This window comes from Centropristis striata, chromosome 4, assembly GCF_030273125.1.
Source record: "Centropristis striata isolate RG_2023a ecotype Rhode Island chromosome 4, C.striata_1.0, whole genome shotgun sequence".
Taxonomy (NCBI): domain Eukaryota; kingdom Metazoa; phylum Chordata; class Actinopteri; order Perciformes; family Serranidae; genus Centropristis; species Centropristis striata.
Genome location: NC_081520.1, coordinates 36,731,154 through 36,745,882, shown reverse-complemented (window position 1 = coordinate 36,745,882; position 14,729 = coordinate 36,731,154). Strand labels below are relative to the sequence as shown.

Sequence of the window (14,729 nt, the reverse complement as noted above, 5' to 3'; positions counted from 1 at the left end):
GCTGCTCTCCCCCCCCCCTCTGACACACACACGCATACACACAAAGGATTGTTGGAGGCTTTGACGTCATCAGGTCAAATTAGCCTTGATAGTTCACAATAGAAGGGCAGGCAGCATGGCTTCAGATTATCTTTCTAGGTCAGTTTTCCACCTCCTTCTTTTTTTTTCTACAATGGACAAAATGCGCTAAAAAGGTAGAGAAAAGACTGTAGATAATAAAATTCTCTAGATGCTTGAAGATAATGCTTCACCTGTGAGACACAAACTCATCTGCCTTTCAAACTTTGTTTATAGTCAGTTTTCATCTGATGCTTTTTATGTAAAAATGAAATGCAGAACTATGTATATATTTATATATATATGTGTGTATATATGTGTGTATATTTATGTATGTATATGTGTATATATATATATATATATATATATCTACTTGCACTAATGTACAGTTAAATCTGCATTTATTTCTCTTATTTATTATATAATATATACCTATATATATATATATATATATATATATATATATATATATGTTTATGTATATATATATATATATATATATATATATATATATATATACTGCATTTTTATACAATTCATTCCTGTATGTATTGCAATATGATTCACAATTACTGCTTAATGCACTTCTGGTTAGATGCTATCTGCATTTCGTTGCTTTGTACTTGTGACATGTGCAATGACAATAAAGTTGAATCTAATCTAATCTAATCTACATGGGCACATCGAAGTGTTTGGGTGTATTAATATATTTATATGTATCTGCAGTATGTACAGTCATGGAAAAATATATTAGACCACCCTTGTTTTCTTCAATTTCTTGTTCATTTTAATGCCTGGTACAACTAAATGTACATTTGTTTGTACAAATATAATGATAACAATGAAAATGTCTCATAAGAGTTTAATTTAAGAGCTGATATCTACACATTTTCCATGGTTTTCTTGATAATGATTTTGGTTATTATCAAGAAAACCATGGTTGGTCTGATAATTTTTTCCATGACTGTACATGGGCACATCAAAGTGTTTGGGTATATTAATATAATTATATGTATCTGCAGCATGTATGTTTCTTGGCTATAGGAAATGAATGTTTCGGATGTTTGTTTTCCAGATATTTCCTTTTTGCTTTTCCATTTACTTTGGCATTTCTGTATCTCATTTTGCTACAGAATGCAATTAAAAGGATAACATATATGCTTACACATTAATTTTTAACTTAGTAATATCACATTTTGATGTCAAGGGCATACAGAGCCACATCTGTATTTCCCACACGACAGAAAAAGCTGTATGAATGGATTTAATGTTACTTCTCAAACTGACTAGTAGGGCTGGGCGATATGGACCAAAAGTCATATATAGTTAAGCAGCAGGCGGAATATTGATATAGGATATATATCCAGATATTTTTATCGCAAAGTGAGAGCAAATGTTCAGTCAAATTCAAAGCCAAATATGACATGTCACAAGTAGTTTTATTGAAACCGTTAAGTTAAGCGAACATAAATATTGTATAACAACAGGAGAACTTTTTCAAAAAAATCAAAGCTCCATAAAGTGCACATTTAAATAAATAAAAAATCTTAAAGAAAAATAGCCGATAAAATAAAATAGGCCAATCTTTTTCTGAAATAAATATATTTATATGAGAAAAAAATAACGAACATTACAAAAGAACTAAATATGACAAACCCTAGTAAGGGCAGCATGAAGAAAGAAAAAAATTGAACGATCGATATATGCGGTATGGTCTTATTCCATATCACATTAAAAATATATATTTTATCTATATATATTTTATATCGAAATATCGCCCAGCCCTACTGACTAGACCTGAGGAGAACTCTAAACTGTGGCTTCCTCCCTCCGCCCCCCAGGGAACCTGTTGGTGATAGCTTTCGTCAGTTACTTTGGGGCCAAACTCCATCGGCCAAAGATCATTGCAGTTGGTTGTGTTCTGATGTCTATTGGCACCTTCATCATCGCTCTGCCTCACTTCATCATCGGACGGTGAGTGAAAATGAGCTCAGGTATTTCAAATCAAGTTAGTACAAGTATTGTTTAACTTTCCAACACATCAATAACGGCTGCAAATCTGTTCATTATTTACACAAGAAAACTCATTATATACTGTGTAAATAACCAATTAGATCTCATTAACACCACATTACCATCCAGTGTGGCACACTGTTGTATATATATATATATATATATATATATATATATATATATATATATATACACCATATACCATATATCATTAGCATCACTTAAGCAGCAGGTATGTGTTCCATAGCAGTTGCTCAGTGTCAAGCCACAATTACGCACAATTACGAACCGCATTTCCTCATAAAATAAGATTTGCTTCAGGTGATCACCTGATCAGTGTCGTATTAAGTAGAATGAGGCTTGTGTTGGAATCAAACAAATATTGTAATGAACTGGCTGCCAGAGATGCTGATTGAAGAAACATTTGTGAAAGTGATCTCTTTATTTTTTCCAGAGCTTTATATATACAGTAGTGTATCAATATAATAGCAGTCCAATGTGACTAACCAGATTAATCCAGGTTTTTAGTATATTTTTTATTGCTACATGGCAAACAAGGTACCAGTAGGTATCTGGTTATTCACATTGGACTGCTATTTTATTGAACAAAAAAAGTGAATTTTTTTTTATTTTCCTTGTGCTATTTTTCATTTTAAATGCTACACAAAGTTGCTCATAAAGTTAAATAAGTTTGTCTTTGATTGATAAAGTTTTGAGAAGATATACACTTTATCTGTCAAGACTAAATCAGATTGTCACAATCATTTCATGGAAAGAGGTAAAAAAATATATTTTAGTCCAACTTTATGAGGAACCTTGTGTATAGTCTCAGATAGGATACATACCACCCTTTCTTTTCCATGATTTATTACTTTATCTAATATAGCACTGTATATGGGTCAGCCTATACCAGGTCAAACATATTGCTGTTCAAGCAATTTTGACTGTAGATGCACCCAGAAACTTTACAGTTTTCTTCCTTACTAATAAATCTACTTCACAGATTGTATGCTATAATGAAATAAAAAATCATTATTTCATCTCTGTCCGCTGTATTTTAACTTATTGTTCCATTTGTGTTTTGTGTACAGCTATGAATTTGAGACATCAGTGCGGTGGGTGGTGAACTCAACACTTAACCCCTCTCCTTGTCCGGTGGGCTCACCAGCAGAGCTGACCCAAGATGGTAAACTGCCTCAAGTGCCAGCAACAGGTGAGCGTTTACACACAAGCACACTAATGTAGAAAAGAAAGGAAAAGATGCCCATTTACACTCATCTTTTCCATTCCACAGGTTGTGAGGGAGACTCTAACCTGTCCATGTGGATCTATGTGCTCCTGGGAAACGTCCTGCGGGGGATCGGTGAGACGCCTGTCCAGCCACTCGGGATCTCTTATATAGATGATTTTGCTACTGAGGAGAACGCTGCGCTATATGTTGGTAAGATAAGAAGAACTTCGCACAGTGATAGAGATATACATGGTTAAATACAAGATGTGCAATTATAATAGAATTACCATCAGTGTAGTCTAGTCTTTATGTGCAACAGGAAAGCAATACTGCGTTTAAACGGAATACTTCATTTATTGGGGGATATTTTTTGGGCATTTTAAAGGCTTTTCGGTAACGCTTTATATTAAGGTCCTTGTAATAACCATTAATTAACAAGTAATAAGGCCCTTGTAAGTCCTTACAAGATGCTTATTAACATTATTGTGTGTTTATAAGCTTATATAAGTGTTAATAATGGCATTACAAACACCCATGACCCACCCATTATGTCTTTGCCATGCCTTTATTAATCTTATTTTGTTTGCTTATTGATATTAAAATATACTTTATTGCTCATCTATTATAAGTTAACTATTAGTTAACTATGCTTTTTGCAACTACCGGATCTAAAGCGAGAACAATGCCTTATTACTTGTTAATTAATGGTTATTAAGGACCTTATTATAAAGCGTTACAGGCTTTTTTGATGAGATTCAGAGTGAAAGGGGGAGACATAGGGGAAGACATGTGGGGAAGGGCTCCAAATCGGGGCCCCCTGCTTGCGAGGACAATTAAATCTGGAGCAGGACAATATTCAGAGAAAAACCCCAGAATTTTCCAGATTAAAGACATACATTTATGACTATAACAGCTTGGATTTCTCTGAGATTGGAGTGCCAAATTTACAAAAAAAAACCCACATGTTCTCTGAGAGATGTCACAAATTTATGAGAAAATAATGTTTTTCTTCGGTCAAGGAACCACATCAATTTACATTGCAGGGTTGGATCAGCACCACACTGACCACAATGCCGCTTGTCATGTGTTACACCTCCTGGGGTAATGGACAATGTGGACAATCAAAATATACTTTGCAATCACATTAAGCAATCAGTAAATATTCAAGGGTTTAGCCCAGAATCACCACATACCGTCAGCATCACTTAAGCAGCAGGTATGAGTTCCATCAAGCCACAATTACGAACTGCATTTACATTTTGTGTAATCAGCATCAGATTGTTGTAAAATAACGACAAATAACCCCCTGTGCCTATCAAACATGTAATTGTGATTAATTAATCTATCATAATCAATATGTATAGTGAATGTTTCCTTTTGTCTACTGTCTATTATCTAGAGTGTCTCAATTGTTAATTCAGATGGTTAGTGTCCTAACCAGCTTGCTAATTGTGTGTGTGTGTGTGTGTGTGTGTGTGTGTCTGTGTCTGTGTCTTTTTGTGTGTTTAACATATCATAGGCCTTGTGCAGACCATTTCAGTGGTTGGACCTGTGTTTGGCTACCTGCTCGGCTCCCTTTGTGCCAAAATCTATGTGGACATTGGATTTGTAAAAATGGGTGAGTTTTAATGTCTACAGTATTTCAAGGCCAGACCATTACGTGAATTGGTAGACTGTCTAGACACAGACCCTGTTTAGATGGAGACGATCTGGACAGAAAACGCAAAATTGCCATTGCGTTCTCACTTTTTATTCCACGTTTATGGGGAAATCTGCATGCATAAGGTGACACAAAAGTCTATGAAATTCGATGTAGTATGCTAGCTGGTACTGTGAAGCACTGCCACACAACACCACCATGAGTTCTTCTCTCCTGCTTCTCTTCCTAGTACAGCGTAATAAACTGCTGAATGACTCCTGGATAGTAATCAGACAGTAATAGAGCAACTTGAATGTCTGACTGATAGAAATAGTCTGACATGTTCATTGTCGTTGTCGCTGCACATGGATGTTACCTAAACACGTTCATGATGAGAGCTCAGAGATCAGAGACATTTTTAGCGTTTTCAACCCTTTAGATGGAAATGCAACAGTGGAGCATTATTAAGATTTCCACTCTGGAGGGTGGGTTAATTTTTTTTGCGTTTTTTTGAGCCCCAAAAACGCCATAGCCATCTAACAAAAGGCACATCTGATAAAATATTTTGTTGTTTTTACCTGAGAGCATTGTCGTGTAAACAGGCCCACAGTATAAGTCATTAACCCCGTATCCTAGTCTCACAGAGAGCTCATGTGAATTCATTTGTAAAAACGTGTTTTTTCTTACATCATATGGAAGCTTTACCCATCTCTATAACCATTTTCCACTAACATGGAACTGGTTCTGTTCCAGTTAATTCACCTAATTTTGAACTGTTTTGAGCATTTCATCCAACAATAAATCGGTTGAGAAATCTGAAAAATTTGGTCCGAGTTGGAGCCAAAAAAATGGGCTGGTTCTCGAAACAGCATCAAGGCTCCAAGGATCCTGAATGGAATTGGTGTAAGACCCAGAGCTAATATGGTGGAAAAGGTGTATCAGAGAGCTTATTAGCTAAAACTTGTTGCAAAAAGCAATGGTTTGATTTGTTCTGTCACTTTGTACCAGGTCCACCTATAAAAGATCATTTTAGTGGACAGAATAAATCGGGTCAACCTTTTGTGTAATGAGGGTTTCACAAAGTTGTTCTGTTTGGATTTACAGTAGTCTTTTATAAAACTGTCAATAGGAATCATTAAGCATCAGTAGAGCAACCCAAGCTGTGACAGCTAATGGTTAGCTTATAGATATATATTTATTAGTGACCCCTTGGCAACCCAAAAACCTAAAGTCAGCCATGATTCAGATACTGAAATAATAAAAGAAATTCAGGTACGATTAATGTGAGTCTAAAATGTAAACTATGTCTTTTTACATGGAAGACATTCGTCACTGGGAAGTCACAGGTATAAGTAATAGACATAATGACAGCCGAATATGGTTAGCAGTCTTTCTGGGACACCTGCATAGAACTGAGTCATCTGTAATGTTATTCATAAATGTCTCCTCTTTAAAAGGGCCTTTTCATTCATAAAACTGAGGCATGATATTATCAGATATACCCACGGCAGTATATGTATGACTCACAGACTCAGAACAGGTGTTCAGGATTAGCATCACTTAGCTAATGAACAAGACACGGTGAGAGTAGGGAAGGAAAAAGCCAAGTGATAGGCTTTAATCAAATAGAGTGCAGCAGAGAGAGAAGAACAACCAAGACAGAAATATAGAAAAGAATCAGAGAGAAAACAGCTTCCATATCAGGCTTTTCATTTCATAACCTGGGCTGTTCTGATGACCTTTGTGAATCCAGTAGGCTTTAGAAAGCCTTAACAAAAGTATGAAAAAACAGCTTATCCCATTATATAGAAGTCCTACAAAAACAATACAGCATCTGTGTTTAATTGTGAGTGTCTCTGAGCATTTATTTCATCTTATTATCTGCACCCCCGACATAGAAACTATCACCATAACCCCAGCAGATGCACGCTGGGTGGGCGCCTGGTGGCTGGGCTACCTCATAGCGGGGGTCATCACCCTGATCTCTGCCATCCCGTTCTGGTTTCTGCCCCGCTCCCTGCCCATATCTGGACCCCAGGGCCCGGAAAAATGCACACCAGAGCAGACAAGTTTCATTAAAGAGCCTCCTCTTCTGAAGCACAAGTATCCTGCAGACGAAAACACCACTTTCATAGAAATGGCCAAAGGTAAGGATGGATTTAGGGGTTAGTAGTAGTTATTTTTAACTGGGGGCAAGCTGGAAAAACCATCTGATTCATTTAATGGAATAAAAGTTCAGCACTTTGCATTCCGTCAATGATGCCTGTGTTCATATATTTTGATGAATTGAATATCTTTGTTATTATTTATTTCAATAAATCTCCTAAATGTAGTAGAGATAAATGGGCTGCAGAATGACATAGCTGTAAACAGACGGACTGAAAGGGGTGGAAAATTTCCGGTAAAACTTTCCATGGGAAGTTAAGCTGAGGAATTTTGGAAATATTCCAAAATGAAAACTTTCCATGGAAGTCATGGAAATGTAATGGAATTAACTGAAAATTGGTGATAATTTAAACAAACTGTGTCATATCCAAACATAAATATAAGCATTTTGTTTTGTCATTAGTCAGACATCCATACAAAATAATAAAATTAAAAAACAAAAACGTAGAACTTTGTCGAGTTTTAATTATTTTATTGAACAATCAATTCTTTCATTGAACAACATTAATGTTGAGTTAAATATAACTCATCCCCCCTACCCCAACCATTCAAAATTGAAGTAAAATTACCTCTCCCCCTTTCCAAAAATCCCCCAAAAGTTCCATTCACAATGTTAAATGAAAAGAGCCCCTCTTCTTCCCTCAACATGTAAATGTAGAATTGAACATGTGACGGATGAATGCACAGTGCAAGAAGGGGGCGTGGTCTTAGTAGCCCTGCAGTAAGCAGTGTGCTGTGTGCATGTGATTGAGGAACAGCAGAGATATTAAAGTGTACTTGAATGAAATCTGGTTGCTTTGGTCAAGATTATGTTTAAATATATTTCTCCCAACTATATTTAAGTTTCCTGTCAAGGGGAAACCTTCAATTTTGTAAAGTCCCATAAATTCCAGTTAATCCCCATGGAAAGTTTCCAACTTTTTGCAACCTTAGTCTCAACTGCCATTGGTCCTGGTCTTGAACTTGACATGGGGTTGGTCTTGACAACAGCCCTGCTACATCGTGTCAAGTGTGATATAACTGCCACAGTTTTCTGGAATGGAAAGCTCATACAACCTGGTCTCACAGGAATCCATGAAATAGCCACGGATTTGCTTAACTCAAAATGCGTGGAATAGCCACGGTATCACTCAAATTTCCTTGAAACTGACACGGATTTCGCTACAATGCAAGTTAATGACAGTCATATCCCGTGGCTATTCCAACATACAAAGTGATTATGTACATTCACTGAGTGAATATTTAGAAAATAAAACATATATTTCTCGCTATAAATGCGATCAAAATCCATTTGTATGCAGAAACTAAGTCAAAATATTGCTTTTTTCACTAAAAATGAGAGAACTGTGCGCCATGTTTTTTGTTCTGACCGCCGGGACCTTGAAAGTCACGTGACTTGGAACAAACCGTGGAATAGCCACGGGATATGACTGTCATTAACTTGCATTGTAGCAAAATCCGTGTCAGTTTCACGGAAATTTGAGTGATTTTGTGGCTATTCCACGGATTTTGAGTTAAGCGAATCCGTGGCTATTTCATGCATTCCTGTGAGACCATGTTCGCTCATACTACACCCCTACTGCATACTGAAGCATTTGCCATTTTGTCCTGCTGTCACAAGGCAATACTCCTTTTAGGTTTACGTTTAGGTTTATTTGCACAGTTAGAAATACATAAAATGACAAAGATAGCATAGAGTGTAAAGTGCAGGGAGAGGCAGAAAACCCAGATGGGATTATTTAATGTGGACAGAAATGCAACTTCCATTTCATAGCAGTAATTGTATTGAGATGTGGCGTTTTTACATATACATTTTACGTATGTTGCATATTTAAAATGTTCAGACCGGTGTGTTTCAGCTCAGATTTGTATTCCTCCACAGACTTTATTCCAACCCTGCGGACTCTGCTGGGACACCCTGTGTATCTGATCTACCTGTGTGTGACAATCATTCAGCTGAACTCTCTCATCGGCATGGTCACCTACAAGCCCAAGTACATCGAGCAGCATTTCAGGCAGTCTGCCTCCAAGGCCAACTTTCTCATGGGTGCGCTACAAGTCCTCTGTCACATTAAATATTTACAACCTGGAGAATCAGCAGAGCCAGGGAAGGCTTTTCTGCTGGGTATTGTTCAGAAGAAAGAGCTCTTATATGTGCCGAGTTAGCGCAAATACATTCTAGCGTCAAATATGCATTCAACATACACTGCAATGTTTATAATTCACAATTCATAGGGTTTCTTTTCATACATTATCTCAGTGTATCTACAGATCAGGATTGTTTTTCCCTGTTTATAAATGGTGTTTTGAATTTGCTGAATGAAGCAGAAAAAGATCTTTGGAGAGGAGATTTTGTTTAAGAAGGGAAAACTGGGACGGGGTTCTAATTAAGCCTAGTATCCTCCACAGCTGCAGATACGAGATCTTTGTGGTTATGAAAAGTGCTTTGCATATGAAATGAAATATCTAATGAAGTTGATAACATAAGATGAAAGTCTCTATGTACATGTGGTCTCATGAAAGGAGATGCCTACACTGACGAGACTGGCTGCATATGAAAGAGAATGCAATATTAGTGACCAGAGCATAGACATTGGCGTAGATAAAAGGCCATGTCTTCACATTGATGTTCAATGAAGGTGTAACAGAAGAGACTGAAAAAATAAAAAGCAGGGGTGCTTTTTGATCAAGGCGACATGGAATTTGTGTAGTCTTATTTTCCCCTTCTCGTTATTAGCGAGTGAAAGATCGCAGAGCTTTGATATAATATTAAATCATATTGTCTGTCTTTGTTCAAATCCAGATTTAGGCTTTGAAGCAACATTTCATTTCCTTTAATATCGATCTTTTGTTTCGCCGTTTCTCTTAATCTCAGGTGTGATCAATATCCCAGCTGTGGCTCTGGGGATGTTTTCTGGAGGTCTACTGATGAAGAGGCTGAAGCTGAACATCATGGGAGCAGCCAGGTTTGCTTTCGGCACATCTCTGATCGGATACATCCTGTCACTCTTCTTCTTCGCGATGAGCTGTGAGAATGCCAAGGTAGCTGGGGTGACGCTTTCATACAGGTGAGTCATTGAAAATCACATGTGTTTTATGTCATTAAAGTATTGATTTATTCCAATTTCAGTACAATTATTTGCCTCACAGACAGCTCACTATTCACTGAACTTTTATTTCATGGTTTTGTTAAATTTTCAATTCTGATTGGTCAGTTATGGCTTTCTATGGTCTGTTGCTATGTAAACGGTTGTAACATCTGCGAATGTAATAATGTCTACAAACGTAATAAACCACAAACTTCATAAATATCTGCAGCTTTTAATGCAATTATCCTACAAACGTAATACATTTTACACATTCTCCATTTCCGGTGATAATTGTGTGATAAGGGAGCAGAGAGCCAGCGGCTGGATTTTGCACCCACGGTCATTTAGAATAAAATAGCCTTTATTGTCATTGTATACAGTACAACAAAATTAGTGTGCAACTCCTGTAGTGCATAAAACAATTAAGAACAACAACACAAAAACAACTTAAGGACAATAAAGGTATAGAGGTATAAAAGGTATAAAATATTTGTGTGTGTATAGGCAAACAAACAAACAACAACAACCATTATTCATTGCGTTATTACATTTGTGGGAAGTTATTACAATATTGAAAGTTGAAGATTTTTACTTCTCCACAAGAGTAATAAGTCCCTGCAAACGTAATAGCTATTACATTTGTGGAAAATGTATTACATTTGTGGGATTATTGCATTTAAAGCTGCAGATTTTTTATTACGTTTGTGGTTTATTCCGTTTGTGGACATTATTACATGCATTACGGTTGCTCATAATGCTGGAATTAAATTTTTTTTACCTCTTTCCATGAAATGATTGTGACAATGTGATTTATTATTGACAGATACAGTGTACATCTTCTCAAAACTTTTTTAATCAATGTCTTCAAAACATATCACAATGAAAATGATACCACAATTAACAAAGGATTGTGTCTAAAAATCAAAATTATTCCAACTAATTTCTTCTCACGTGTACTTTTCTCTCACTCTCTTCCTTCCAGCACGGACACAATATCTTATGATAAACACACAGTGTTTGCAGGCTGCAACTCAGACTGTTTCTGTTCAGCGAGTGACTGGGACCCAGTCTGTGGAGAGAATGGCATCACATATGTTTCTCCCTGTCTCGCTGGCTGCACCGGCTCTGCTGGCTCAGGGAAAAACACAGTAAGTTGACAAGGTACTCAAACTATTAGAAACATTAATAGTAATTACATTAATCTCTGGTATTAAATACAGCAGGCTGCATAACACAGCTGTGGCTAATGCGCAACATGAACTAAACATTTTGCATTATTGTTGCCATGAAGTTTTGTCAATCAGATGTTAATGTATGATCCAGGGGCCATGGCCAATTATTACTCTGTATTTTTAAAAAAAAATGAAACAGTGGCAGTTTAAAAAAAAAAGGCCTAGCCTATTGTATTTGATTTTGCATTTATTTATTTTCCACTGGATAGAGTTTAAAGTTGTTATATTTTATTTTAGGTCTATTTATTTTCATATCAATTTGATCCATAACCTACGGTCAAGGAAAAAAATTATTGGACCATTGTTTTCTTAAATTTCTTGGTAATTTAAATACCTGGTACAACTAAAGGTACATTTGTTTGGACAAATATAATGATAACAATAAAATAGCTCATAAGAGTTTAATTTCAGAGCTGATATCTAGCCATTTTCCATGGTTTTCTTGATAACCAAAATCATTATCAAGAAACCCCTGGAAAATGGCTAGAAATCAGCTCTTAAATTATACTCTTATATATGTTTGTTGTTATCATTATATTTGTCCAAACAAATGTACCTTTAGTTGTACCAGGCATTAAAATTAACAAGAAATTGAAGACAACAATGGGTGTTCTAATCATTTTTCCCATGACTGTATTAGTAGATTACGTGAGTGCAATCATCATTACTATGACTTATTAGCAATTGCAGTGATTTTGGTGATCTGCATCAACATTTAAGTGTTTCATATTGCTCACACATCCACATTTACATTACTGATGTTACTGACTTACACACTTCATATTTGTACTTATTACCTCGGTTGTTTAAGTTAATTTAATAAATTCATTTAATTTCTAGACATCCTCTGTGTCCTGTTCCATATTTGTCATGGCCTAGGAGCCGGGTTATGACAGTTTATACAGTATATGTATGCTGTGTTTATATGTGTCTATGTCCTGCTGTACATGGTCACGTGTGTGCGACTATGCATGTCTCTCCAGGTCTTCTCTAACTGTAGCTGTGTTGGTGTGGCCGGTAACTTTACGGCCAGTACAGGTCAGTGCCACCACAAGGACGACTGTGACAGGATGTTCCCGTACTTCCTGGCTCTCTCTGTCATCACTTCCTTTATCATCTCCCTTGGGGGCACACCAGGCTACATGTTTCTCATCAGGTCAGATTTACATTTTTAAAAATATATTAAAAAGATTATGACGTAACACTCTACATTCCATCACTCACACTGCTACAAAGGGTCATATTTGACAAATAATAGACATGATGGCATTAACCCTTTATCAGGCAAAGAACTATATTTGGTAACTTCAGGTAATATTTTGAGAAAAAAGTTGCAAATTTACTAGATTAAAGTGGCAAATCTACAAGAAAAAAAGTTGCAGATTTAAGAGATTTAAAGTGGCAAATCTGTGCAAAAAAAGTCGCAGATTTACGAGAAAAAAGTGGAAAAAAGCAACTTTTTTCTCCCAGATTCACCACTTTAACCCTTAATAGGACACTCATTGAAATACCTGCAATTCCAAACTTCAACCCTAGAGAATATTGGAGGATATTACATACTGCCAGAATGTGTAAAAAAAAAAAAACATACAAAAATAATATTTTGAGAAAAAAGTTTACGAGATTAAAGTGGCAAATCTACGACAAAAAAATGCGTAGATTTATGAGATTTAAAGTGGTGAATTTCGGAGAAAAAGTTGCTTTTTTCCCACTTTTTTCTCGTAAATCTGCAACTTTTTTTGCGCAGATTTGCCACTTTAAATCTCTTACTGCAACTTTTTTTCTTGTAGATTTGCCACTTTAATCTAGTAAATTTGCAACTTTTTTCTCGAAACATTACCTGAAGTTACCAAATATAGTTCTTTGCCTGATAAAGGGTTAAAGCTGTTTTGTAAAAGATTTAACATTATTTTTCTCAGATCTTTGAATTTGGATATGGAGCTGTGCTGATTTCTGTAGCTCATTTAGAGGCAACATGGGTTGGTTACTGACATTCAACTTTATATGACCCATAATTGTAGCACCGGTTATTGAGTCCTTCAGTGACTAATCAAGAGTAAATGACATTTCCCATATAATTTGTCACTTAGATTCAGATACTCCTAAAGCAGAACATCTCATATTTATTTATTTATGACATCTGTCTGATCTGCGTATTTCAAGGAATCATGGGAAGTTAATATTTTTAGCATCAAAGCATTCAGAGACAATAATTTGGACGATTTATAGCTGTCTTACAGTTATTGGCAATAACTACATTTTACTGTGTGTCTTTGTGTGTGTCACATATAAACAGTAGCTTTGTCAAACAAACTGTATAAAAATAGTCTGTTTCCAATCATATGACTTCTTGAGGTTTAAATCTCTTGATGATGACAGTGGGGAGGGCATGGTCAATTGAGAATCACATAAATCCTTCAGAAATGAGGTCAGAGAGAATGTTGAGTTACCAACTGCAAAATGGAAAAAGCTACTGTTGTTTATCTCACTTGCTGACGTGATAATGCAGAGTGGGACAATGGCAGAAACATAATGTGTGGCCCCTGAACATAAAAATGCAGTAAAACAAAATTGTAAAAAGATGTTACAATATTTTGGTAAAATGGTAAATGGACTGCACTTATATTACTTATGACATCCAAACTGTAGTATGCCAGCAAAAGTCATAAACACATTAAAGTATAGTATGTCATCACAACAAACTATGACAGTTTTCGACATACTATACTATGGCGGGGTTTGTTTTGTTTTTGGACATCCTATAATAGTGCTTTTCTTAGATTTCTTGGACATACTATACTATTACTATGATCAGCATACTATTATAAAGCATTTTTGGCATTTCTGGACAAACTATACAATGAACATTTTTGACATTTTTTTCGACATACGATAATGGTGTTGTTTTTGTGCTATTTTTGGAAATACTATACTATTACCATGATCAGTGTACTATTCTAAAATGTTTTCGGGAATTTTTGGACAAACTGCACTATGACAGTTTTTTGACATTTTTCGACATACTATGCTTTTTTTTTTTGTTTTGTTTTTGGACATTTGCTATTTTTGGACAAACCACCACCCGACTATGCTCTAATATGTATCAACAGACTGTAATGGACGCATTTTAAGCTTTTTTAGGCAAATTCAAATTTTACCATCTTTGACAAAAATCGACATGCTATAGTATGACTTTTTTTTTTGAGAGGGTCAAAATAATGATGTCTAAAAATGCTTAAAATGGGTCAGTTATAGTCTGTTGATACATGTTAGAGCATGACATGGCCAGAAATGACAGAAAA

At 35.8% G+C, this 14,729-nt stretch overlaps 1 protein-coding gene across 2 annotated transcripts in view; it reads left to right on the top strand.

The window, feature by feature from the left end:
- LOC131970321 (solute carrier organic anion transporter family member 1C1-like) overlaps nt 1-14,729 on the top strand; it is a 40,482-nt gene that overhangs the window by 22,683 nt on the left and 3,070 nt on the right. For both annotated transcript variants that reach the window (XM_059331687.1, XM_059331686.1), the window contains 9 exons: nt 1,899-2,031; nt 3,162-3,283; nt 3,365-3,511; nt 4,821-4,919; nt 6,839-7,087; nt 8,989-9,153; nt 9,982-10,174; nt 11,178-11,343; nt 12,411-12,583. In XM_059331687.1, the coding sequence (XP_059187670.1) occupies nt 1,899-2,031; nt 3,162-3,283; nt 3,365-3,511; nt 4,821-4,919; nt 6,839-7,087; nt 8,989-9,153; nt 9,982-10,174; nt 11,178-11,343; nt 12,411-12,583 (1,447 nt within the window). The remainder of the gene's footprint in view (nt 1-1,898; nt 2,032-3,161; nt 3,284-3,364; nt 3,512-4,820; nt 4,920-6,838; nt 7,088-8,988; nt 9,154-9,981; nt 10,175-11,177; nt 11,344-12,410; nt 12,584-14,729) is intronic.